This window comes from Marmota marmota, unplaced genomic scaffold (assembly GCF_001458135.2).
Source record: "Marmota marmota marmota unplaced genomic scaffold, marMar, whole genome shotgun sequence".
NCBI lineage: Eukaryota > Metazoa > Chordata > Mammalia > Rodentia > Sciuridae > Marmota > Marmota marmota.
Window position 1 is genome coordinate 2,324,637 of NW_026000141.1, and position 27,357 is coordinate 2,351,993.

Consider the following 27,357-nt stretch of genomic DNA (forward strand, 5'->3'; position numbering starts at 1 on the left):
CCCCCCCCCCCCCCCACAGAGGTAAGGCCTGTTTGTTGTTGCTTTCAAAGTTATTAGCATCAGAAGCGAAAGCTCCCTGTGTGGCCTGGGTCCAGCTCCCCTTTCTTGTTTTATTCCCTCTGTGGTTGCTCCGGGCTTTGAAGGACCCATTAATAAGTGGAGGACTTGCAAATGGCTGCTAATTAACCTGCGATCTGGGACCTCAGGGCTGCGGAGGCTCAGGTACACCACTGGATCTCTGCTTTGATTTTGTGTTTGCACCAATTTAGCTTCCACACATCCAGGGTAATTAGTGGACTCTGCAGCCACCAGGTGTATCGTGGAGGTCAGGCTCAGTGGGTGTGGGAATGGGCTTGGTATGGCTGGCAATTCACTTATTCATGGAAGAACCACATAGATGGGTGGGAATAGCGCTGGAGAGGCCAGGTTGAGGGGTGGGTCCCTGGGTGCCGCTCCCACTTAGGACTTCTGGTGGCTTTTGGAAAGCCCTCCTAGACCTAGGACCAACCCAAGGAGCAGTTTTCAGCAGATACATTTTATGCAGCATGAACGGGTTGATAGCTTCTGGGCGAGTCCTCAGAAGAGGGCCCGATGAGTGGAGGGAGAGCTGTCCTCCCCCAGCTGTCAGTCACCCTAAGCCAACTGTCAGAGATTTCCATTTGGATTTGATTTAACGTGCAGTGAGTTTCCCCTAGCTCAGTGATTTTCCTTTCAAATTCTCTTCACTCCTGAAAGTGGCCGGTGGAATCCTGACAGGCTGTCAGACGCGGGCAGCCTCAGAGTCCAGAGGGCACCTGCTGGCCTGCGACAGGACTCCTGCCAAGCACAGCCCTGATTTCTCAGGGGTCCACCCTTCTTCCTGGCCCCCACTGCTGTAGGCAGGCTGAGTGCCTTTGGTGCAAGGGCGGCCTAGGCCCTTACGAGGGGTAGGTGCTGCACCAGGGACGTGATCCCACTCGGGCATCAAGAGGCGGGGTCCCGGGGTCGGAGTGGGGTAGGAAGGGGTGCTGTAGGAGCGCAGGGCAGGGCCAGCCCGGCAGAGTCCAAAGGGTGACTCTCACCAGTCAAGCTGCTGTCGGAAGTGGGCTTATATTTGTTTGGCCAAGTGTAATTTATGAGTTGCTCTCATAATTCTCTCATGAGGGCCACGGAAAGAGCAGGCAGGCGGTGGAGAGACTTGTGGCTGCCATGTGCTGGGGCAGGGCAGCCCCCCAGGTCCGCAGCCAGAGCTGGGTTTTCAGAGGCGGAGCAGATCTGCCCTACAGCAGTCTCAGCAGTGCATGGAGGGAAGTTTGGTTGCCTCGCTGTGTGGGGCTGCTGGATCACAGGGTGGAAGTCAGAGGCCCCGCTCCTTGCCCTGCCATGCCCAGGACAGCCACAGCAAAGCCTTGTCCAGGCAGAATGTCACAGTGCTGAGCTTGAGGGACCCTGGGTCACATTCTCCCCCTTCCCCCAATTATACCTGCAATGAGCTCAAACTGGGCAAAGCTGAGGAGCAGGTCTGGTAGGAATAGCAGCCCAGAGTCCAGAGCACAGGCGTCAACTGGACAGAGCAGGGAGCAGAGAAATCTACTGCTACAAGACCCTGCCCGAGGACAGCCTCTGGCTCAGAGTACAAGGGAAACTGGACTTGAGCCTCTCGGGTCTCAGGCTCCCCCTCTGTAGACTGGATAAAAGTGGCAGCGGGAGCTCAGTGAACAGTCCCGGGAGCCAGGTGTCACATCCCTCGACAGCTGGATGATGAGAGGCCTCCAGAGGGCTAACTTGCTCAAGGCCCTCTGGCTGCCAGTGGTGGGTTGGGGTCACCCTGGTCACCTCCAGGTGGTGTGGCCTCCAAGCCAGCTAACCTCCAAGCCAGTGACCTTTGTCACTGCACCCGTGGCCTCGGGAGTGTCGAGGATGCAAGCTCTCAGGTAAGCTGGGGGCCACTTGGCCATTTCAGCTCCATGGCTGAGCCCAGCAGGTTACTTGAGGGATATACACTGTTAACATCATCTCAGCCTGGCAGAGGGTGCCCGGAAGCTGGTTAGAAATGCAGGCTCTGGCTTTTCCCTGGGCCTGTGAGTGGGCATCTTCTGCCCTCCTGGCCTTTGACATTTTAGGAGCACCACTCACAGCCAGCCTTTGGAAAGGTGCACCTCCCCTTTGGTCACCTTGTTCTGGTCCCCACTGAATTGCCATCGCTCATTCTCACTCAGGTCCTCAGGACCAGGTGGACCTGGCCCTGGCTCGCATCAAAGGCACAGGAGTCGGCTTCTGTCTGTCACGGTCACTGCCAGAAAGGAAGTCTCTTGTCCTAGCTCAGGAGCAGGGAGCAGGGCCCTGCCCCAGCAGCTTATTTGCAGAGGGAGATGTGTTTGTGGATGATCACAAAATATTGTGATCCCATATGTCCAACCCGTCACACCCGTGCAGTAACTGCATTCAGGTTCATCTGTGATATGGGTCATACTGAGCCATCCGTGAGCTACTCTGTGAGGCTGCGAGGAGGGCCTGACCTGGCCTGTCAGCTGATGTGGGGCCAGGAGGAGCCCAAGGAGACCCAACAGCCATTGTGCCCTTGTTACTGTTCTTTTGTTCCCACCCTGGTGAACCGACCTGTCACCATGTCATAAGAACAGCAGAAATGTGGCTGATATCCAGTCACTGGGCACCTGTCTGTGCCAGGCACTCTGGGGACTGCCACCTGATGAGGCTGGTGCAAGCCACCCTTGCTTTGCCATGGGGAAACTGAGTTGCTGGAGGACAAACAATTTGCTGAAAGTCAGCTTGAGACCAGAGGCAGGAGCCAGAGGGAGGCAGTTTGGCTGAGTCTTGTGACCCTGGTGAAGGCAGGGTTCTGGGAAAGGTGGCAGTATTGTCCATAGACAAGTCCAGGGGAGGGGTGGGGCTTAAATAATTCAGTCTCCCAAGACAGCTGTATCTATTGCCTGGTTCCATGTTATAAATTACCCTCAAGCCCGTGACTTCAAAGACGCCCACTGCATGTCCCTATGGGCCAGGGGTCAGGTGCAGCTCAGCTGGGTTGGCAGCTGGGTCTGCTGTGAGTCTACAGGGGGGATTGGTCACTGGCAGAGCACATACCAGGCGTCAACTGGGGCTGAGGGGCTCTGCTCCAAGGCTCACTCTGGGGTGAGCCATGGGTTCTCTGGGATGTGCTCTGCTTCCAGGGTCACTGTGTTCCACAGCCAGGCTGGTGGCATGTGTCTGAGTCTCAGGGGCTGCTGTGGCCCAGGACCACCAGCCTCACTCACACAGCCATTCACCCACACGGCTCTGGAGCCTGGAAGGTCCTTGTCAAGGTGTGGGCAGGGGTCCTGCCAAGGCTCCAGGGAGAACCTCTCTGGGCCTCCCTGTGGCGCCTGGTGGCTGCTGGCCACCTCCAGGGTTTCTTGGCTTGTACAAGTGTCTCTTGGATCTCTGCCCCCATCTTACATGGCCCTTTCCCTGTTGTGTCTGCATCCAAATGTCCAGTGTTTTAGGAATGCCAGGTACATTGGACTAGGGCCACCCTATTCCAGGGTGACCTTGTCTTAACTAATTATACTTCTGATGACTCTGTTTCCAAACAAGGTTACCTTCTGAAGGACGGAAGATCAGGATACCAGGTATGAATTTGGAGGGGGACACATTCAGCAGGATGTGACACCTTGTGCCAATTAGGTGGTGGGGGTCTCTAGGTCTCTGGCCAGGATCCGCCTACTGGCCCTGTATGTGGCCTTGTGTTCCCACCTACTCTCCCCCCACCCCTGGCTGCTCCAGCTCCTCTCACCTCTCCTGACCCCCACGGCTCTGCCTTCCAGCTGGTCTTGGCCAGGGGGTGTACTTTCCGGGGTCTAGGGAGGACCCAGGCCTTGCCTCCCTGGGTGGGCGCTTCACAGGCTGCACCCCACGCTCCCACTGCAGCAGAACTTGGCTCTGCCCACGCCCTGGAGTCTAGGGTGGCCCTTGTACCCACTCCCACTGGGGCTTGAGCCCCACCCACACCCTCCTGAATTGTCCCCTCCTTAATGCTTCGGAATCCCAGCTGGAGTGCCACCTGTGCCCAGAGAGCAGCCTCATGGATCATTTCATGCTGAGACAGAAATCACGCCAACAGTCAGGACGGTCCCTGGCCTCATGGAGACCACCCGATTCACGTGTGCATGCCATACGCAGGAACAGCCTCCGTCACGTTGCCCCTTGTCCTTGGCTGTTAACAAGGATCTGGCAGCTCTTGTCACCAGGGCAGGCCTGCGGTGATGTGATTAAAAGGGAAAGAAAAAAATCCCCTGCGTTTATAAAATAGAACCTCCAGAAGCTGAGAGCGCGGATGGCGGGTGTGACCCCCGGTCAGAGTCTAGCGCAGCTTGAGGGTCCCATTCTCTCCTCTCCTCCCTCCCGAGGTACAGGGGCAGAGAGGCGCACCTGGGCCTGCGTTGCCATGACAACATGGAGGCCCCCCCCCTCCACCAGGCGCTGCTTCCCCTTTGTTTGCCCGGCTCATGGAAGAGGAGTTCTGGGAGCTGCCTGCTCAGTGGCCTCTCATGATCATCGCTCAGAAAAGAACCAGAGGATCGTGACGTTTTGCAGACATGCAGTGTGATTCTCAAGGTCTCCGGCAACATCCCTCCTCTGGTTTCTGGGGCTGGCTTTGCATGAGGTGCTCATACAGAAAGCTTTCCAAGGTCATGGTCATCGGAAGCATGAGGCCGCTTAGGAGTCTGAGGGCCGTGGCTGAAAGTCTGCTTGCCCCTCGTGGAGCAGGGTCTTGGCTCTAGACTTCCAAGGCCCCTTTCTTCTGGGAACAGACACAGGTACACTTTTGTTGGGCTCGTGTTTTCTCTGCAGGGTGCCCACGGCGGGCCTCACAGGACAGCAGAACCTGTGCCCAGGCTGGTTGTGGCCCTTGAGTTTGTCATTGGAGCAATCCTCGGTGGCTCACGGATAAATACCAGAGGCCACTTGAGCAGGATGGCAAGCCGCCTGCCACGTGAGACCCCTGCCCTGGCCTCGTTGCTGCCCCCATCCCAGAAGCTGCCCTGGGCTTCTGGGCAGTGCTCTCCTCCCTCCTGTGCCTTGTGCTGAGCCTGGGTAGCCAGGAGCAGCCCTCTGACTCACCTCATGGAGCAGACACAGGCTGGGGTGGTGTAGAGTGGGGTTACGTTCCCAAGCTCTGTGGTCCGAGCAGCTGGAGCAAACCCCAGCTCTGCCATTGCTTCCCTGTGATTTTGGCAAGTCGTTCATCTTGCTCTGCCTCAGTTTCTCTCTCCAAAATGTGGGCAATGAGGCCACCTGCCTCCCCGAGTCCTGATCAGTTTGCATAAACCAGCATTCATGAAGTGTTGAGACCGGTACTGGAAAGGGATTTGAAAATACAGATTTCAGAAATGCTGTCCAACCTTGTCTGACTTCAGGGTCAGCTTCTTCTGGGTCCAGTCTAAGATCTTAGAACTAATGACTGTCATGTGGGGGATGGTAAATTGAGGCCCTGTTCCTATCCTTCCTCTGCCTGGCCTGGTGGGTCACAGTAGAGTCACTGAAGATGCGTGGGTAAGGGTCAGAATGTTCTTAACATCTAGCGTCTTCCTGGGCACCTGCTATGAGCTAGCCACTGTAGAAAGCAATTGACCTGCATTGTGTAATTCTGGTCCCAGCAAGATGTGGGGAGACCACAGGTCACAGGGGCCGTGACTCATACAGAACTCCTGGCTGGCAGGTGTAGCGGGGCTTTCAGGTCAGGATCCTGCTGCTCTCTGTGGCCTGCTCTTTGTCGCGTGAGCACTTGCTTTCTGTCTTCAACCCACTGGCTTCCAGGCTGCCACCTGCTCACACCCCTGGCTCCGAGAACTGTTGGCTGGACAGATCTCAGCCATTCCCTTCTCCCTGGGAGTTTTCACTGTGACCACAGTCTGGAGTCCTCAGTTCCCACACTCTCCCAGTGCTCCCTGATCCTACCTGTGGCCACATGAGGGCAGTGGTCTCCTAACAGCTCCTCCATCTTACATAGGGTCGGCACGAGGCAGCCTTGAGTTCAAGTCCAGGAATTGCCACTTAGTGGCTATACAAACTTGGCCAGGTCAGTTCACCCCTGTTGTGCAAGTTCCGCAGGTTGAGGTTGGGAAGCAAGTAGTGCCTGTCCTAGAGCAGGGTCATGAATGAGTGGGACAAAGGCTGGGCCAGTGGCTTGGTGGGGCAGCTGGCACTGGGTGGCACTCGGTGCGAGTTACTTCAATGGGGCAGCTAGCGAGATTTCCATCGGGGCCTCCTTGGTGTGCAGCTAGGCTGACATGTGGCCCTTCATCTGCCCGTGTGTGTGTCTTTCTGAATCTGAGATGATCTGTACCCCGTAGTCTGAGATAACCTTGCAACCTTGCAGCAAAACAGAGTGGCCCTGGTGCTCACGGTCAGCACCTTGGACAGTGCACAGGGCTGGACAGCCAGGAGTCCACAGCTTCCCTTGGCCAGCTTCAGTGACGGATGCAGACAGACTAACTAATGTGCCAATATCAGGTATCAGCAAGAAAAAGGAGCATTTCTCTTTTTCGGTACAAGGCTTTGAACCCAGGGGTGCTTAACCACTGAGACCCAGCCCAAGCCCTTTTTTATTTTGTATTTTGGTACAGGGTCTCGCTGATTTGCTGAGGCTGGCTTTGAACTCGCAAACCTCCTGCCTCAGTGGCTGGGATTCCAGGTGTGGCCACCAGTCCTCTTGTGTCCGTGCACTTTCAGTGACCGCTGTGGAGAACGCTGTCCTAGTTGCTTTTCCCGCAGTCTCTGCCTCAGCAATATTCGCCATGTGCCTCAGGCGAGGGCTCTGACCTGCCGCAGTTGAGTCATGGTCTTGGAGACACATCAGTGAACGGATTTCTTTTGAATTTTTTCACTTTTCAAGTCACTTGGAAAGAAGAGAGAATTTGTGTTGAAGGTAGCTTGACTTAGGCGGTCACCACATGTCAGGGATCTGACTTCTCCCTGGTGTGCTACGTGCACTCCCCCTCCTGACTGACAGCCTTCCCTGGGGAAGGGGCCTTGGCAAGTCCTCCCCCAACACAGCAGGGACCCAGATTCTTGCCCTTGTGAGCTGCTCTCTTCCTGATTTCATGTCACCACCCAGTCTTTGCCTCATGCTGGTGGACACACCTTACAGGGGTTGGAGCAATTAGGAGCACAAGCTGCCGTCACCTAGTCTCAGCTGAGCCTTGGAAACCACAGCCACTGCAGGATCGGTGCCCCAGTGGGCAGTCTTGTCTCTAAACATTTCCTGTTTTTTTTTTTTTTCCAGTACTGGGGATTGAACCCATGTGCTTAAACACCAAGCCAGATCCCCAGCCCTTTTTAATTTTTTTTTTATTTGGAGTCTCTATCTCACTGCATTGCTCAGGGCCTTGCTAAGTGGCAGAGGCTAGCTCTGTAAGTGTGATCCTCCTGCCTCAGCCTCCTGAGCTGCTGGGATTACAGGCGTGCACCACCGTGCCTGGGAGAAACCTCTTCATTCAAGCTCATGGTTTGATTTGCTGCTACCATTAAGCGAGACTCAGGCCACTGGTGCTTTGGGGATTTAATGTTGCAACCGAATCCTGTAGGATAGCTGGCAGGTCACTCTGGAAAAGGATGCCCTGTGTGTGGGAACCCCCTTGGAGGCTGCTGAGGTCCTTGAAGTCTGGGGGGCACCCACTGGAGTGCTGGCTGCGTGGGTCTGTCCAGCTCCTCTGGCCCAGCCCAGTCCCCTTGTTCCCTGCCTGCATTTTCTTCTATCAAGAATGCATGCTTCTGCTAAGTTGGACCCGGCTGATCTCCGGGCACGTTGCTACCCCTAAAATTCACCATCAGACCAGCAGCCTCTCTGAAGCCAGGAGGGAGCAGGAATGGCTGAGAAGCATAGGGAAGAGGCGAGGAAGACCAAAATTATCATCATCTGTGTTCTGTCAGTTCTTAAAATCACAAACCATGAGAGATTTATATTTACTTTCAAAATTAGTTCTTTATTTTCAATTAACACTTAGTAATTATGCAGAAAATTGTATTTTTTTCCTGTTTTCTGGGGATCAAACCCAGGGCCAAGGGTTCTATTACCAAGCTACACCTGCAGCCTCAACTTGTTTACTTTTTAAGTTAACATTTCTTTTTACATGATTTCTGAGTGCTTATGGCCATGTGCGTGCAGACACAGCAGGCAGGTGTGTGAGAAATCTCTTGTGGATCAAGTCAAGGGACCCTCCTGGGAGGTTGGGGCCATGCACAGGCTGAATCCTCCCCCTGCAGTCTATGTCCCCTTGCTGTGAGTCCTGCTGCTGTGAACCCTCAGGAGTTGGATGGAGGAGCACTTTTGTTCATCCATGTCTGTCACCTGATCAGTGAGAATGGACTTAGGGCTCTTGTATGTCAGGTACCATGGGCTCCGGAGCAAATGCTGTCTCCTGGGAGTCTGCAAGGCCACCGCATCCCAGCTGTGCCCCGTGCTCCCCCCACCCCAGTGAGCACACTGTGTCCACCCCTGTTCAGCCACACTATGACCGCTCATGCCCAGGCCTGTCATGTCACCTGGGCTCTGTGAATATCGTGCCTAGCTTTCTGGTACTCAGGGGCTCTGCTTCTTCTAATTCTGAACACAGACGTACCTTCCATGTCTGTTAGGGTCTCTCTCCCCTGGCCTTGGGAGAGCGAGGGAACCCAGCTCGCTGGCTAATGGGCAGAGACAGCTGCTGGCCCCACGGCCGTTTTCTAGTTGAATTTTTAAAAATGTTTTTACTTTGAAGTAAGTTCAGACTCTCTCGGGTGTTACTGAGTCAGTCCAGAGTCCCACACGTGTCCTTTTGCCTAGCTTACCCCAGGAGTGACGTCATGAACACAGCAGTGATAAGATCTGGGACCTGGGCATGGGTCCAGCACAGTGGACTGAGGCACAGACCTTATCCGGGGCTGTTGGCATCACTGTTGTCTTTGCCGTGAGCACCCTCACTGTACTCAGACAGAATGTTCCCGGCTGTTTTTATTTTGCAGAAGGAAGCCTTTGAACACCATCACTTTCTTCTCTGTGCAGCTTGCAATCTGACGTTTTTCTGAGGAGTGTGCTGTTGTGCTGGTCCAAGGCGGGTGCCTGCACATCCTCAGTGAGGTGACGAGCTGCTGGGGTGGCAGGTGTCCCCAGGATGGCTCTCTCCTTTAGCCCAGATGTAAATCATAGCCGTGAGCTGTTTTAAGGAGCTCTTGAGTTCCACCGACCTAGTGCTCTGTCTGGTCCCATGGTGGCCGCATGTCACACAAACCAGCCAGCCAGAGTCCTCGCCTGCACATAGACCCGTCACCGCACCTTCCCTGGATGGGCTTCGGTACCGGCCTGGTGCACAGCCGGAGAACTATCTCCTTGGGCTTTGAGGGGCCCTTGTTCAGCTTCCCAGGGCTTGGTGACAGGACCGCAGGCCTGTGTGTGAGCAGCCTGCACTCCCTGGTGGAGGCCATGCTGCCAGGCGCCCTGTTGGCACTGCCCAGGCCTTGCCTAGGATGTCCACCTCAGGGTGGATGAAGTCCTGAGTACAGATGGGGAGTTTTCCCTGGAGGCACTTTTGGGGACTCACTGGCACCAAGTCATGTCAGCAGACGTCCTTTGGAAGCCCTCACACTGGGCATCTGCCAGTCAGGAGCAGGTGTCGCAAGCTAGGCCCACCTTTAGAGCAGGGCCCCAAGGACGGGGAGGAGGGGGCCAGAAGGCTGGGCCATGTTTGAGCGAGGGAAAGAGCTCCGCAGTCCGACGGACTGGGCAGGTAGAAGCTGGCGCTTCAACTCTAGGATGGCGGTGACGGGCCTCGGTTGGCACATGGAGATCAGCTGCTGTATTGTACCTGCAGGGGCAGAGGCCTTCCCAGAAATGATGGGCATGGGAAGCAGGAGCTTGTGGGGGTCAGGGGCATTTCTGCCCCCTGAGCCGCGTCTTCTTCAGAAGCACAGTCTGAATTCCCTGGCACCCACGGATCTCTCTCCTTCTCTACTTCTGTCCATGTTCTGCATGAGAGCAGATGTCAGTCTTTGATGGCTCAGGATAGTGGCTGGTTACTGCAGGTGACCAGAGCAAGTCACTCTGTGGAAGATGGCTGCTTCTCTGTGGTTGTCCTTAGCCACAGGGAAAGCTCTGCCTCCCCTGGGCAGGGCGGGAGAATATTGGGAGGAGGCAGGAGGGAGGAGCAGGCCATCCTGGGCAGGACCTCCTGCTCAGGAACCTGAGCAGGTCCTTCTGAAGTGTGGTATGGCCTGTCCTCACGGAGAAGGAAGGCTGGAGTGTTAGAGGGCACAGGTGGCCAAGGTGTTTCTCTGTGACCCTGCTGTTCTCCAGGGTCCCCAGCACCAGGGCAGGCTGCTGGTGGGCACTTCAGGGTCATGGTGTGAGCCATGTACACTGCAGGCACTTCATCCTTAGATCACCGTGGCCTGGTCTCCAACCTGCAGGAGGCACCGTGTCTGGATCCACCGTAGACGAAGCTCTCTCTTCTGAACCTGGCACTGATTTGTTGTTCTCATGATGTGGCAGGATTCATGGGGCTTCCCTGTGCACCTCCTAGGGCATCCTGAGGCCTGGGGATGGGGCAGGTCCTTGTGGTGCACTTCGCACTCTGTTTCTAGAGGGGAGGTCCCCTCTGCAAGCTCCCTCCTCCTCCGTTCGTGCGGGGTTTGCCTTGCAGCAATGTGGCTGATGCAGGCCAGACTCCTTTCTGAGCTGGAATGGCAATTCCAGTTCCTTTTTCCTTAACAAGTAATTCAAACTTTAAAAAATGCATGTTTCTTACAACAGGAGAAGATGGTGCCCAAGAGGAGAAGTGGCCATGTTTTGGGGCACATGTACTGGGGAGCATGTGAGATTCTCCAGCCTTCCCAGCACTGTGGTCAGGGTCTGCCTGTACGCCTGGCAGTTTAGGGTGGCAGCGCAGGCTGGGCAAGGCTCACTGAGCCCCTTTCTTGAAGCAGGCTTGTGGGAGTGCGGGTGGAGTTGTCTTCCTGGAAGGCCATCTGCCCCCACAGCCTCACACAGAGCAGAGTGCGAGGGTGACCGGGCCCAGGAGAGGGCGGGGACATATGTGCGTACAGCCTCACCCACGCCAAACCCCATGGGACAGGGAGGGCCGGCTGCAGTTACACAGGGAGAAGCTTAACGCCACCGGTCTGACTATGGCACGGGTTTGTGATGGAGCGTGTCCAGTTACCAGCTCACCAGCTCCACCTGAGGCTGGCGCAGTGGGTTCATGAAGAGCGAGGGAGGTATGGGCCACTCCTTTCTGTTTTTTTGATCATCCTCATAAATCACCTTTGTTCCTACTTAGAACACAAAGGCTGTTTGCCCCCAGTTCCCCAATTAAAAAGTATCCGTTGGGGATCCTGGTGGGTGAAGTTCACTGTGCCTGTGGTTGGTGGCTTGGTCACGTCAGGTCACATTCTGGAGTCCAGGGAGGCCACTGAATGCCTGTGTCCTGCTGGGTGACCGTGTCCAGCATCCTCCTGCCCTGGTGGTGTTATTGGAATATCATTGTTATGCGGTGTGAATCATTTTGGTAAGGATTGTTCCTTTAATGCTTCTTGCAATGCTGGAGTTCAGGAATTGTCCCTCGCTCACCACCCTCTGCTCAAATTCCATTTGCTGCTTTTTTTGTGCAAGAGGATCGTGTGTTTTTCTAAACAGAAATTCACCCCATGTCCTCAGACTCAGAGAATGGCCGGTGCTGGCTTGAATTCGAGCGGGATTTTGACTGGAGACATGTCTCCTGTCTCTTGTGGCCAAAGAACATGGCTCAGGAAAGCTCAGGAGGAGTCCTGAAGCTCTCAAGGCCTTCCTAGGTGTCAACTCGAGATCCGAGTCCCAGCAAATGCACCCCATCAGAGGGGAGGTCCAAGACTGCTGCTGGTGTCCAGGCAGGTAGCGGCTTTCCCACCTGCCATCCACAGTGGGGCGACCTGGGCTCCCTCGTGAAGCCTGTGGGGTTTGCAGGTCATGTGCCCCCTTCCCTTCCTGGTCCCTTTGTGCTACCTGCAGTCCTCCTGGCCCACAGTGCTGCTGTCATGCTTGTCTGCCTGTGGCTTCTCTAAGTCCCCAGCACTTGCTCTCCATGGGGCCTATTCTCCTGCCCCCCAGGGAGAGCCACAGCCCCCTGACTGGACTCAGGCCTCTGCTCTGCGGCCACCTGGACAGTGCCCCCCTCCCACCTGGACAGTGCCCCCCTCCCTCTGCGCCGCTCTGCCTGGTGCCTGCTCCCTGGCCCACCTCTGCCCAGGACACAGTTCCAGGGGGCAGGGCTGTGCTGCCCTTGGTGCCTCTGGAGATTGTGTGCAAAAGGCCCCTGGCCAGCGCCCCCCAGCAGGATGCCAGGCCCATGACAGGGCCACTTGCTCGGCCACAAGGGGACCTTTCACAGAGGCACCTTGTGCTCCATGTGGGACCAGCCCCCACCCGTGAGGTGCGCGAGAGCCAAGGCCTCCAAAGGGCAACATGGAGGCTGGCTTGGCAGGTGGAGGCCTGATGTGGGGCTGGTGCCCAGCGCCGCTCAGTGGTCACTCCTGGATATCGGCCGGCCACTGCATGGTCAGCGGCCAGCTGAGATGGAAAGCCTCAGGGCATATTTCCAGTTTCCCTGGGGAAGAAGCTCAGGCCAAATGGTGCTGGGATCAGAACAATTTGGAGGTAGGAGGCCGCCCTCGCACAGGGGGGACGAGGTCTCGGCTGCTGCGCAGTGGCCTGGACTGTGGGATCCGACAGGTGGCCTCACCTCTCCTGGTGAAAGGGGAATTTGCCAGACTCACAGCCGCGGCTGAGAGGAAGCAGAGTGGGTGACGGGCAGCAGGGGAGCCACCCTGGGGTCCTGCAAGACCCTCCTGGTTCAGGACAGAGGGACAAGATGGGTCCACAGGTGGAGCCTGAGCGGCTGGAGTCCAGGGGCCAACCTGTCCTTGGCTTTAAGTGGGACAGTGAGTGGTGTGGCCCTCCGCTGCCTCCCGCCTGGGCCTGGTGGCCTCCCTCCCCTGTGGGCACCAACACCCACTGGCAGGGCCTCTGGGACTTACCTAGGACCCAGCCCCTGTGCCATCCTCTCAGCCCTCAGTTTCAACCCTCCCTGCCCCGACCCCACTCACCCCACCGCTTCCTCCCTTCTCTCCCAGGGCCCTGCCCAGCTGTGCCCTCTGCCTGGAGGGCACCCCACCAGGGGTCCCGCGGCTCTGCTCAGGGGACGCCCTCCTGGAAACAGTGCTTTCTGTAAGACTCTGCTTTTGTTTCCTTCTTTATTTCCTGATAACAGTCACTGATACTGGAATATAGATCAAATGTGTGCGCTTTCATAAGATGTGTGCGTGCATATGCTATGCTGGGAAATAAGACAAACAAATAATGCACAAATTGTATGTGGACATATGCACAAAATCATATGCCAATTCCATGTACATGTATGTGTGTATATATATACCTCCATCTATCTATCTATCTCTCTATGCATATATATATATATATATATATATATATATATATATATATATATATATATATATTTTTTTTTTTTTTTCCAAAAGCTCTATAATGATAGGGATTTTGGTAAATAAAAATAAAAATTCAACAAAACTACAAACCAGAGGAAAAGTCACAGAGGCCGCTGGCCAAAGTGCTACAGGCAGCAGGCAGCGGACATATTCTGGGGTCTCCCCTCCCTCCATGGGCAGCCTGGGCGCCCTCCCCACTGCCCCACCTGGCTGCACAGAGAAGCCCATGCCACCCCAGAGAGGTGATGCTAGAGGACTGGAAGCCAGCCTGTCACTGCCCGTGCCCCTGGGGCTGGCAAGGAGGGTGGTACGGAGCCGTCGGGGGCGGCTTAGGTTCTCCTGCAGCAGATCTGTGAGCTCACCACCTCACTGGTGTGAATGCTCTGAGATCCACTTTACCCCTTTAGAAATCATGCTTCTCCTCAGAGCTTAGGTGTATTGCACAGCAGAAGGGCAAGCAGTGTGGCACGCAGTATGGCCGCGGGGCTGCTTTCACAACTGTGCTCCTCACATCTTGGGCAGGCAGGGGCGGTAGGGGGCAGCGGAGGCCCACTGCTGTGGCTGGTGGTGGTTCCGATGAGTCTGCAAAACTCCTGGGCTGCAGGCTCGTCCCTGGTGGGGGAGCTGGGGGCTCTAAGAGGCGGGCCTTCTGGAGGGCGGCCAGCTCCCGGGTGCACCCTCACCAGGGGGCGATGCTGACCTCCCACAAGCTGGGCCCCTTGGCTCCCTCTCTGGCCACGATGCCCTCTGCCTTCCATGCTATGATGTGGCCAGTGGCAGCCTCACCAGGATCCAGACAGATGGGGCCACCTGAGCTCAGGCCTTCAGCCTCCAAACCTGTGACCTAAATAGACCTCTTTTCTGTAGGAAGTACCAGCATCAGGTATTTCTGCTCTAGCAACAGAAAGCAAGCATGGAAAGGACTAAATAAAGACTGGGCTCTGTATGACCCCACTTCATCTGAATCCTCTGAGATGTAGATTCCTGAAGAAGGTCAGAAATGAGTAAGAAGATTTAGGACCAAAGGCAAACAGAAGGATGCTCACAGCCAACGGGAGCTGTATGGAAATGCAGACCCAGCATTGCCAAAATTTCTGATTTTTTTTTTCCACCAGAAAGCATAAGTCTTTATTTGTGGATTAGCTTTCCTGTTTCTGAATGTTGACAATTAGTTGGGCACAGAGCTGGGGCCACAGGAATCTTGGCAGGCCAAAGCCAGCCACCCGCTGCCGACGTTCTGACGGGTCCTGCCCGTCAGTGCTGGCAGGGGCCGGGCGAGGCTATTTATGTTTCCACGGTGAGAAATTCTAGACGCGCATTTTGCCTTTGTCAGCTTTTGGCATCTACTGATCCTGCGTGAACAAAAATGGAAACAGCAGGCTGTCGACGGTCCACCCGAGAAATGGCAAGAGCGAGCTGCCTATCCTCAGCCCCCTTTCAGCCTGAGTCCAGGTTGAGCAGAGGAGATGTTGAGAACGTGACCTACCTGGTCTGGGCCCAGCCGTGGAGCCCCTGAGACTTCCCCAAGCTGGCAGAGGGAAGACTCATTCCTCTAACCCAGAGCAGGCAGACTAGCTGTGCTCTCCGGGGCTGAAGAACCATGACAGGGAAAGATCCTCTCTGCAGCGGAGGTGCCCGGGTGCCCAGCCCGGGAGGAGAAGTCTGCACGGGAGGACGGAGACTGAGTGGTGCTTTCCTTTAACGTGTGCCAGGTGCTTCATGGAGGAGGGTTATTTTGGCTTTCGATGACTCTTGAGGGTGTGGGTCATGGTGGAGACAGCAGCCTAGCTGGAGGTGGGGGCTGCAGGCCCCAGGTCCTTTGCAGGACCTTTGCTGGCCTGGTGGTGCTGCCTTCCTCCCCAGCCCAGGCTGTTGCCACAGGACGGGTCCGTGGAGGGAGGTTTTGCTGGGTGAGCGTTGGCAGCAGAGGCAGGAGGCAAACCCTGGGCGGAGCCAAAAAATAAATAGTGGCCTCAGACCTGCTCAGAACATCTTCCACTCCAGTGTCACCGGCAGAGCTGGGCAGGCGGGATCGTCCCTGAGGCCTCTGCTGCAGGACCCCGTCCAGGAAGCCACGTTTCTCTGCCATCTCCTCCCTGACCCCTGGTATGCGTGGCATCCCAGGCCTCCTGTGTCACAGCACACCCTTGAAGCAATGGGCCAGGAGTCATTTACACAAGAATGGGATTCCTTGGACCCATTTAATCATAGCCTTGACTGAAAGCCACACTGAGGTGCGGAGTTTGAGAACTGAAGTAAGTAGCTCCAACATTTTGTGTAGAAACCACTGTGCAAAAAGGTGACAAAATGACAGTCATATTTAAAATGCAGGCTTGAGCTGCTCACTGTGGGGTGAGCTGGGAATGCCTGGAGGCCCTGGCTGAGGGGCAAGGAGTGGGCACGGGCCTGGGAAGACTGGCGGGATAGCCCCTGAACACCACGGATGGTAGAGAGGTGGATTCTCTTTAGTCGCCAACATCCTCAGAGGGGAAATTTCTCACAAAAATTTCCAAAATGGAGGACCTGGTGAGGGGAGCCACGTTCAGGGGCCAGGAGGCGGCAGAGCCCCCGGGTGGACCCTTCCCTTGCAGGGCCAGCGCACCTCCCTTTGTGCAGTCCTGACACCACCTCGCGGGACCTCAAGCTCACTGCTCTGCTTGTGTGACTCCTGCTCCTGAGACCTCAGGGTTGAGGCCACTGGGAAAGGGAAGCATGCGGGAGTCTCTGCAGCCTCCCCCTTGGCCTGCTGGGAGATGGCATTGGTGACCTGCGGGCTTTGCTGCATTCACGTCCAAGGGTCCCACTGGACCCATCAGCAGAGCTTCTCCAGGGGTGGACTGGCCATGTATTGGTGAGAGCTGGAAATGGGCTCACCCACCTTCCCTTCCAGGCCTCCCCCTTCCCGGCTGTGGCGGTCTCCTGGCGCTGAGGGCTAGGGCATTGCCACATTGTTTCTGGATGGTACTCAACAGAAACACACACGTTCCCAGAGACAGATGGGCAGTGCATTCAAACCAGAACAACCCCAGGGTTCAGTAAGAGTTGGTCTGAAAGGTCCTCTTGGCACACGTGGGGGTCCTAGGCTAATGGTGGGGACAAATGAAAGGCCTTTCTGTTTCATTGACAGAGTTGATGAGCAGCAATGCAAATCTGGGGTGTGTGTGTGAACCTTCTGGAGGAGTCTCAACTGTGAGGAGGCAGGAGGGAGGTCTACGTGGGTGTGGGTCCTTGTGGTGGTTAACACCTGTGGTTTGTGTGATTTTGTGTATATTATTGTAATTTAAAAAGCTAACTTAAAAACATCTGAAAATATCCATGTGGAAGGAGGTCTGATCGGATTTCTGCGGCCCAAGATGGTCCTTGCAATAAGATAGAGGTGGGTCAGGACATATTTCCAAACCCCCAGAGGTCTCTGAGTTGGTCTGGCATAAAGAAAACTCAATTGGTAACTGATCAACCAACCCATGGGCTGGGGACCAGGCTCAGTGTGGCAGTATTCAGAGGCACAGGTGTGCAGGGCACAGTGGTCAGTTTGGGGGAGAGTCTAGTCTTTCTAAGTGTGTGTGGGTGGCTGTGGCACTTGCAGTGGGGCTGTTTGCAGAACCCTGTCTCATTTTCTCCTGTGACTGAAGGGGCCCTGCTGGGGTTTGCAGGCAGAGGAGGACGCCCAGGCGGAGGAGAGAAGGAAGCTCAGGCGCCCTTAGAGGGCAGTGCCGGCTCAAAGCCACCCTGACAAATCACCTGCTGAAAAAGCAAACACTTTCTTAAAACGGCACTTAAACATCCTCGTTGCTCTGGTATTTGTGGTAGGGCCCTCAGAGGCTCGTCCTTTCCATTAGCGAAGTTATAGTTGATGGGTTGCCCTGTCCACAGGAGCAGCAGGCAAGCCTGGAGCTGATGGGCTGTTCAGCCAGTGGGTGGAAGTCCCTTCCACGTGGTCTCTGGCTGTCCGTCTGTCTGTACATTGTTCTCTTCCTTTTCATGACTATTATTCTAAACCGCCTTACCTTGTAAGTGTCTCCATCACAGGTGCCCTGGAACTCCTCTGTAGGAGTTGGGAGTTGAATCCTTAGGCAGCCCAACGCAGCAGGTGTGTGTCTGTCCCAGGGGCTGCTGCTCGTGGGCTGAGGACCAGGCTTAGTGTGGCAGTATTCAGAAGCACAGGTATGCAGGAGACAGAGGTGGTCACACTCGGTGGCCCTCACTGGAGGGAGGTCCTCTTAGCATGGGATGCTCCTGGGAGCACCCTGATGGATGCAGGTGAGCCTCTTCCTGGGTGGCACCTGGGCTTGCTGGGGAGCTCAGACGGAGGTAGGATCCCCGTGATGCAGACCTTACCATGCACAGTGGCAGTTGGGGCCTGCATGGTGTCCTGAGGCCCCATCTAGTGCCAGCACATTCTGTGACCCACAGGGGAGCCTCATCACTCCTCCAGCCTGGTGGCCATCAAGGTGCTCTCTGTCTGTGGATCTGCCTGTCTGAATACTTGCCGTGGGTGGAATTAGCCCACATACGAGTGACCACGTCTGCTTGCGTTCCCTTGGCAGCCTGTCTCCCAGGGCACTCATGTGGCAGGGTGGCCATGATCCTTCCTCAGGCTGAATGATGCTCCACTCTGTGGTCCATCTGCTCCGAGGAGCACTCGGAGGGTTCACACACCTTGACATCTGATCAGGGCTGTGGCGGACGTGCACGGTCAGGTTTGCACACTGCTTTCACTGCCGAGGGTGTGTCCCAGAGTGCGTGTGGTCCCGAGGTGACTCTTTCACGCTCTGAGGTCCCCTGAGCTCTTTTCCATCTTCCATCCCCACCAGCCATGCCAGAGGGTTGGGAGGGGAAACCTTCTGGGCTATGCAGTGTCTCAGGTGTCCCCCCTGCTGCTGTGGGGCAGCCTGTGTTCCAAAGGCACTGACCAGGGTGACCTCATGGGCTCCTATGTGTGCTTGCTCTTCGCTACCAAGCCGTGTGCCCTTTGCAGGAGTGCGTGAGCTGGGGCGATGGGCACCACGGAAGCCGTACCTGAGCATGCTGCGAGTCTTCATCCGAGCCTGCTGTGCTTTCCTGGTGGCAGGAAGACGGTTCTAGAGAACGCAGTGAGCTTCTCTGGAGCTGTGTGATTGGCACATGAGGTACTGAGCTGTCCAAGGGATCAGGAGTGGTGTGCACGGGGCCCATTGGGCAAGGGCTCTGTGATCAGCTTTTCTCAAAACAGGGAATTAGAGGTTTGGATCTCTCCGCCCTCCCTGTGGCTGCTGGGAGCCTATACGATGGTGGCAGCAGCAGCCCCCTTATTTGCATAATCACATTTCACACCCAAATTGTGCTTTACAGTTTGCCAAGTGCGCTTACATGAATGATCTCACTTAAGTTGCCAGGAGTACTTGGAAGGGTGAAATACTTTTCTCAAAATCACATTTGCTAAACGTGAAGACGAGGCCCCAAATCAAGGTCCTCTACATCCTGGGGTCCTCGGGGAGGACCTAGCTACTGTCCTGGGCATTGGCCTGGGGGCAGGAGTGGGCCCAGAGGCCATGGCACCCCAGTTCTATCCCATTCTCCCCTCCATCCCTCCAGGCTCTACCATAGCTCCCCCACCCCACAGCCCCTTCCTCTCCTCTGGGGACTCCATCTCCCTACCCGGGCCACCAGGCTGTGACACTTATGAACCCTGTTTAGGAGGAAGGAAAAAACATCATGAAGCACATTTCAGAGTCAACTTGAGTGATTTTCCTGTATGTCGTAGCTGGTGCTGAGGATGCCCTCCGGGGATGGCATCCTCTGGCTGGGGCTCACATCCTAACACATGGCATGCATCCTCGATGAGCATAATGGCGTTGCATGTTTGTGATTCGTGATGTAATTACATGTGTCCGGAGATAAAACTGGTTGTAAAACTTTCACAGCCCTTAAGCCAAAGCAAATTAACAGATGAGGGAGAAGTGAATGCGTGAGGCCCACACGGTTAGCGTTACCGACTCCCCTGCTGAAGAGCTGCTGTTCGCAGCTGCCTGAAGGCTCCCTCCCACCCCTGCCAGGGAGCTCCTCTAGACTCCTGCAGAATCTTTGATTCTGTGAAGTCATTTGGCCTCATCTGACGAAAGCCCCTCTGGTCCTGGGCTTTGGGCATGAACACAGGGCCGGTATTGGAACTCAGTACCGAGGGGCAAGGTGGGGCAGATGTGTGTTCTGTCATTTCAGATGTCATGTCTCTGAGAGCTTCTTGGCTCCTTGAGACTGCACCTACAGTCAACAGCTCAAAGCGCCTTCCAGAACCTTCCAGTTATAGGCACTTCTGAGCCTCATTACTCACCCTTAGGACCAGGGGGCCACCTTCACGAAGGGAGCCAGGTGCATAGGCCCTTGTGGATGCCTGTGCCCAGGCTTGACCTGCCCCGCCACTTGCTAGGTGGGGGCTACCTGCTCAGGCTGCCAAGCCCCTCGTGCCTCAGTTTCTACATATGACAAGAGGGGTCATATCCGTGTCGAGCTAGGGTGCTGTGAGGACTGGACGAGGATGAGGAGAATGGGCAGGGGCCAGCCCTGGGCTCAGCCCAGGAGCCAGGACCCAGGGCGGGCACAGGTTAGATGTGACTCCCCTGCTCCTCCCACCCCAGAGTGCTCTGCTTCTCCTCCAGGCCTGCGCCTTCCTGCAGACCACCTTCACTCTCCAGGAGTCACCAGGCCTTACCTGGTCCCCACCTTTCCCAGCAGCCACCTGGGCTGTGCTCACCTGGGGAGGGGAAGCTGCTGCTTACTGCCTCTAGAGCCCCTGTCTCTGCCTTCCTGTGGAAACCTGAATCACGGCCTGTCTTCTCTGGGACCTCTGGCTGCTGGTTTCCCATAGCAGGGTCCTCACCTGCCAGGTGACAGCTGAGTTCACCTACTTTTCTATGATGTTGCTGAGAGACCACGATGTCCCATAGTTCCAGGGACGTCCTTGTTTGAAGGACTTTCCCATCAGGACCATGTCAGGGTCCCTGAGAACTCAGCTATATAGTGGCCCGTTCACAGAGCATCCCCAGATTCCACACAGGGGACCCAGACTCCCTAAACCTCAGGGACCCCCAGGTGCCTGACTTCCTCCCGCTCTGCACCTGCAGCCCCACCCACACTCCCAGGCCCCGCCTTCACCCAGCCCAGCCCCAACATGGACCTCTATCTCTGCTGCATGGGTGCCTTCTCTCACCGTGGGCTTCATATCACACAGTCGGCCTGGGAGGAGCCCCTCATCCTGCCTCCAGCCCAAGGGCTTCCCTGGGCCCCTATGCAGCCTCCAGAATCCGAAGGGCAGGCGGTGGATGGCTGGGCTGGACTGTGCGTCTGTGCAAGAGCCAGCGAGGCGTAAGCCACTGGGACTCCACATGCTGGAGAAGTGTCCGCTCCCACACTGAGGGGCTCATCCTGCCTTCCCCACTTGGAAGCAGCTAGCCACACAAGCCTGGGAGCGGCTCTGCCTCCACCGCCGTCCACTGCCCAGCACAGGAGGTGAAAGCACCTTTCCACCTGCCTGGTGTTGTGGGGGACTAGGCACCAGGGTTTCAGTCAGGTGGTGCTGGCACTGGGTATTGCAGTCAGACGTGGACCACTCTGACCCACCTCTGAGGCCAGGCCTGTCCTAGGAGTGACCGAGTCCTCTCTTTGCTTCCCATGGCCGCCCAAATGGCTAACACCTTCGTGTGTGTGGCCCACACTGTCTGCCTTGCCCATGGGCTGGAGGGTGGGTCTATTTCCAGGGCACTTGCCCCAGCTGTCCACTGAGCCCTGGGCTTGGAAGAAGTGCCCACCAGTTGTTGGGCAATGTGCCTGTCCTTTCTTGCCTGGGCTTTTCTCCAGGGAAGAGGCCATGTTGCCCATTGAACTTGGATTCTTCCATGTTCCTGGAGGGGATGGGGTGGTTGAGACCCAGCTCCTCCCTTGTCTAACCCTTGCACTGCTCTTGGGCAGCCTTGGGGATGCTCTGCCCCCTCCTCCAGGCAGGGCTGGTGAGACAGCTCAGGTCGCCCGGTGGCCTCCTCTCAATTCCGGAGGCTGCAAGTCCAAAACCAGGAGGTCCGTTCCCAGTGGAGTCTCCTTGTGGCTTGCTGTGCTGTTTGGTGCTCTCAGGTGGCCGTGGTGGGAGGGCGAGGGGGACGTTGATTTTCCTCTTCTTACAAGGACACCGATCCTATCAGATTGGAACTACTCTATGACCTCATTTACTCTTAAATGCCTCCCAGAATGCCTCTCTCCAAAAAGCCACCAGGACCCAGGGCTTCGCCATGGGGACTTGGGTCAGGGTGGCCTGGGCCAGCAGCAGATGCCTGAGGGTGTCTTTGCTGCCTGCCCTTCCTCTCCCTGAACTTGGGTAGCTCCTACCACCACGTGGCTCCCTTGCCCACCCTGCCAATACTCTGACTCCAAACAGTCTGACTTCTTTTACAAAGTGCTCTGTTTTAAAGCCACATTTGACCTGATGGTTCATCTTGGGAAGGAGAGCATGATGCCTGGGTTTATTTGAATTAGTAGCAAACATCAAAACAGGGAAAATGCAAGGAAATCCATAGTGACCGCTGCTTGCCACAAGCCCAGCTGGCGATGCTGGTCCCAGTCCTGTGTGACCTGTCCCTTGAGATGTCCAAGTGTCCCTCCTCATCAGTCCTCCAGCCTATCTGCCCACATAGGTCACACACCCCTCCCTGTGTGTGGTTCTGCTCTCCCTCCTCTTGTCCCCACTGGAATTCACTTCTTGCCCATAATTTGGGGGAAAGTGGCCACAATATCAAACCAGGCCCCCTAATGAGTCCCTAGTGCATGCCAATGGGTCGAAATCCCCTTGGCTGGCACTCTCCACAAGGGTGAGTTTGGGGGCACACTGAACAGAGATCTGACGTCCTAGGGAGCAGACAGACCCCTGGGCTGCAGCCTCCGCCCTGCTCCCTGCCCCACCTTCCCCACACCCACTCAGCAGCCACACCGGGCCACCTGCGTCCCTGAGCTCCCCGGCCCTCTCGCACTTCGCTTGCCACATTCTCTGCGCGTCTGGCCAGGACTCCCTTCCTTTCCACCTGGCAGTCCTCAAATCTAGCCCAGAACTGTTGGCAGGGTGCCGGGTGCCCGACCCTGCAGTGTGCTCCTCTGTGGAGGGCGGTGAGGCCCATGCCTCTTCCTGCCTGGGCTGCTGACCCTGCGGCTCCACACTGTGCTCTGGTTCTGGGGAGGTGCTGCCCTGGGCCCATGTTCCTTCCCCGGAGCCCCTTTGTGTGGCTTTCAGCCTGGGGCACCTAAGGCAGTCGCTGTCTGCATTGCTTGTTGGTCCTCCCTGGGCAAGAAAGCTGCTGAACTTCCCAGGAGGTGGAGATGCATGGGGGTGGGGCCATCCGTCATCACACCCTCATCTAGGTCCCAAAGATGGGACTGGTGGGACCCTGCGCAGCAAGTGTTCCGGAAGTCCCTCCTCACTGCAGTCCCGGCCCAGTGTGAGTCATACTCCCCTCTCCTGCCCGTAGGAGTGTGTCGTCAGGCTTACTTACTGGCCCTCAGATGTGGTCAGCAATGGACAGTGTCACAGCCCATGGTGGCTTCATCATGCTTCAGACAGCCCAGGTGTGCTCAGGGGTGACTAAGGCACTTGGTGCTGGCCCCCTTAGCAGGCCGTGAAGACCCTGCTCCAGATCATGCTGGACCCGCCCAGCCCTCCTCCTCCTCCTCCTCCTGTGAGTTGTCCTCCTGGTGCCACCCGCGCTGGCTGCTGGGAGACTCGTTCTGTCGTGTTGCGGCTACAAGCCCACATCTTTGGGAGGCCTTCTGGTCTCAGTATGCAGCTGCTACCTGAGGTGATCTCTGCTCCGCTTAGCATTCCTGGGGTGGTGCTGATTAATTCAGAAAGGCTCAATTTAATTGTAGCAGTGGCCATTTCCCTGGGCAGACGGCTCTTGTCCTGCACGGCATCACTTATGAGGCCTTCCAGGGTAAGTCTTCTTGCTGTCCAGCACCCAAACAGTGTCAGAAGGGTGAGCAATAGACACTTTCTGAACGCTCCCCAGGTGCCATGACACATGAGTGTCGGAGTAGCAACTGTGCCCGGCCGTGGCAGGGGAGAGTGGGCCGAGTCTGCATCAGCCAGGAAGCCAGCTGCGTTCCTCCCCGTGTCCCTGGGAGCTCCTGTGCACAAAGGGAGATGCACATCATTGGTGCACAGGGCCCGGGGTCTGAGCAGGCTCCGGCTGGCACCTCCTTCTTACCTGGAGATCTGGTCCATGGACGGGGTTCTTCCCACTTGGCTGCTCTGGGCCTTGGTGGTCTGCTGGGCGGTTTCTGATTCTGGAAGCACAAGGTGTGGGGCTGTGCATTTGGAGGCTGGTGTATCTTTGGGCATCTTTCTGTGGCCGGCTCCTTGCAGTGGGCACTGGGGTAGTGAGTGGCCCCTGAGTGCCCGTTCCTGCGTGGACTGGTTTGGGGAGACTGCCTTGGCATCCTCAGCCTTTCTCTTGGGGAGACTGATTTTGTGGGGTTAGGCAGCTGACCTGGACCAATGAGGTGGAGTAAAATAAATGGGTGCAGGCTTTTCCTTGGCCACCAGAACTGGGGTGTGACTGGCTGCATTCCTACAGCCCTGCTCTGTGGAGGAGTTTGTCCTTGTAGGATGTTATTGGTCTGATTTTGTGGATCCGGAAAACTCTCAAAGCACACAGACCTGTGGGTTCAGAATTGGTACCTGACCCCGGATCTAGTTCCTGTGGAGTTTCTCAAGCTGGGTCTGACCTCTCATGCCCTTTCCTTTTATCCCAGGAAGATGAACTGAAGGATGCTGCCCACGGAGACCGTCGCCTGACAACCCGTTATGCAGGCCTACCTACAAGGGGCCGGCAGCATGACCAGGTAATGTCACCCCATCAGCAGGCCCCCTGGGGGGGAGCACCCCAAGGTGAGGGGCCAAGACCCCAGGTATCCTGTCTGCTGCTTAGGCCAGTGTTGTACACATGCCCTCCAGGGGTCTCCCCATAGGCCCGGGTCTCCATGTCCCCAAGAAGGCCAGATATGGGACATGGGACAGCCTCCCGTGTCCACAGTCCCCTGTCCTCCTGCTGAATTTTCCTCATCCTCCACAGCTCAGCCAAAATGCCAGGGTGTCCTGCACTCTACTGCCCCTAGTCTATCGCACCAACGGGTTGGTCAGTGCCACCTGGGCCCCAGCCCTCCTCTTCTAGACCCTGTTCTCTTTTTTGGTACCTGGGGTTAAGCTCAGGGGTACTAGACCACTGAGCCCCAGCCCCAGCCCCTTTATACATTTTATTTAGAGACAGGGTCTCACTGAGTTGCTTAGCGCTTCGCTTTTGTTGAGGCTGGCTTTGAACTCATCATCTATCTCTCTCAGTCTCCTGAGCCGCTGGATTATAGGTGTGTGCCAACACACCCGGCCCCTGTTCTCTTCTTGTGCTTCCCCTGGTCCTCCCCCTCTGCTGGGCCTGGCCCTCCCCTTCTGCTGGGCCTGGCCTTCCCCCTCTGCTGGGCCTGGCCCTCCTCCTCTGCTGGGCTGGTCCTCCTCTGCTGGGCTGGTCCTCCCCCTGTGCTGGGCTGGTCCTCCCCCTGTGCTGAGCCTGTCCTCCTCCTCTGCTAGGCCTGGTCCCTCTCCTCTGCTGGCCTGGTCCTCCCCCTCTGCTGGCCTGATCCTCCCCCTCTGGTGGGCCGGTCCTCCTCCTCTGCTGAGTCTAATCCTCCTCCTCTACTGGGCCTGGTCCTCCTCCTCTGCTGGGCCTGGTTCTCCCCCTCTGCTGGGCCTGGCCCTCCTCCTTTGCTAGGCCTGGCCCTCCTCCTCTGCTGGGCCTGACCCTGCCCCTCTTCTGGGCCGTCCCTCCTTCTCTCTTAGGCCCCAGCTGCCCTCCTCCCCTTGGCCCACACTCTTCCTCCCCTTGGCCCACCCCTTCCTCTCCCAGGCCCCAGCTCTGCTCCTCTGCATGGCCCCTCCCCTCCCGTCCTGTAGGCACCACTGGGTTTGCCCGTGGTGACCTTTATTACTGTCAGTCCCCCTCACTGTGAGGCTCCAGCACTCTGACATTTCTTCCTTGCACACTGAGCTGGGCCCAGCTCCTGATGGTCCACTCTGCTTGGAATTCTCTGCTCCCCCGTCTTCCAGCAGCTGGCAGCTGCTTTTCATTGAAGTCTCAAGTTAAAGTCACTTGGCAAAGCTGCCCACTTGAGTGTCCCCCTTCCCTTTTCCCTGTGTGAACTCACTTGGTGCTTGTTCTTTAATCTCTTGGCCCCTCTTGGTGGAACACATCTTCACTGATGTGTCTGTTTGTCCCCTGCACATTCGTGGTCTTTCCCATCTGAGCCTGCAGCCCCTGGGACAGGTGGAGCGCCCTGGGTGCTGGTTTGTGGGGTGGGTGGCTCTGAGCTGCTGACTTGGCAGCTCTACCAGTGCATAGATCAAAGAATGACAGTTCTGACAACTCACTGCCAAGACCTTGATACCTGTGTTCCTGCCTTCCTTCTTGGCCATTTCCCCTCAGGAGGTGTTTTTAAGATGAGGATGTGGAGAAAGTGTACCTTGTGCCTTGTGGGTGTGTGTGTGAACTGCTGCCGTCCCCACGGAGGCCCCCAGAATTTAAAAATAGGATGTTATGCATGAACAGTGATCCCACTCCAGGGTATGCATGCAAAGGAACCACAGGCACGGGCTGGAGTTGCAGCTCAGCAGTATAGCACTTGCCTCATACGGGTGAGGCACTGGGTTCGGTTTCCAGCACCACCTATAAATAAGCAAAAAACTGAAGGTCCATCACCAACTAAAAAATATTAAAATAATAAAAAAAAGAATCACAAGTGAAGCATCAAAGAGGTGTTTGTACACCTGGGCTACAGATGATGGTAGCCAACAGGTGGAGCCGCCCAGGTGTGCACCAGTGGATAGATGGATACACAAAACGCCACTCAGCCCCAGGAAGGAAGGAGGTTCTGACAGGTGACCCTGCAGACAGGCCTGGGGGCAACCCACCCAGTGTAACTGCCAGCCACGGAAGGAGGAGGGCCCCCGGGTCTAGGTGCATGAGGCTCCCCAGTTTCCAAGTCAAGGAAAGAGAGGGTGGAGTGCAGGATGGGGGTGGGGAGGGAATGGCGAGTCCCCTGCTGGGGACGGAGCCCTGGAGATGGCGGTGGTGGTGCCTGCAGACAATGTGTATTTAGCGCCACAGATATACCCTAAAAAATGGTTGGAGGACAGATCTGGTGTGTATCTTGTCACATTTTAGAAACATGTGCTTTACTGCGTCCCCTCCTCTCCACTCAGGGCCCTTCCCTGGCCCCCAGCCCTCACCCTCAGGCCAGTTCTCGGCAGGGGCTCCAGGAGACTCACACTCCGAGGAGTGGACACAGGAGGCCCCTCCCAGCCCCCTCCCAGCCAGGGGAGTGAATCACACAGCAGTGGTGGCTTCAGGTGTCAGCTACGGGCGGGTGGGAGCGGTCCTGGGGGGCTGTCCGCAGTCTGTGCCAGTCTCTCCTTGGGTATTCATGGCTTCTGCCAGACCGGGGGTCTCCAGCCCAGCGAGGGCGGAGAGCTGGAGCAGGGCCCGCGGGCCTTGGCTGGGCCGGTGCTGTGGTGGAGGCAGCCTCCCCTCGCAGCCTTCTTGCTGTGCCTGGTGTCCCAGCTCCAGGGGACTCACATTCAGTCCCCTTGTCTCCTGCTGTCTTCTCAAAGTGGCCTTTGAAGGGGCTGTGAGGCACAGAGCAGAGCTGGCTGTCCCTTCCACTCGGCAGGGACCTCTGAGGAGCCAGGGGCTCACCAGGCAGAGGTGGGACAGCTGAGTGGCAGGGACTCGCCCAGGCCTGGCCACTCACGCCAGCCAGCCTTCAGGGCCCCCTCCGCCCTTCCCCTTCCCCTCCCTCCCTCCC

General features: G+C 56.7%; 1 protein-coding gene across 8 annotated transcripts in view; it reads left to right on the top strand.

Moving 5' to 3' along the window:
* The window catches only part of Rimbp2 (RIMS binding protein 2), a 171,343-nt gene that overhangs the window by 70,679 nt on the left and 73,307 nt on the right, over positions 1 to 27,357 (top strand). For 2 of the 8 annotated variants that reach the window (XM_048785902.1, XM_048785904.1), the window contains exons 1-2: positions 23,242 to 23,438; positions 24,259 to 24,348. In XM_048785902.1, coding sequence (XP_048641859.1) covers positions 23,286 to 23,438; positions 24,259 to 24,348 — 243 coding nt within the window. In that variant the 5' untranslated portion in view covers positions 23,242 to 23,285. Of the gene's footprint in view, positions 1 to 13,192; positions 13,214 to 23,229; positions 23,439 to 24,258; positions 24,349 to 27,357 lie in introns of those variants that run through there. The other 6 variants (XM_048785899.1, XM_048785900.1, XM_048785903.1 and 3 more) reach the window with 5 other exon arrangements.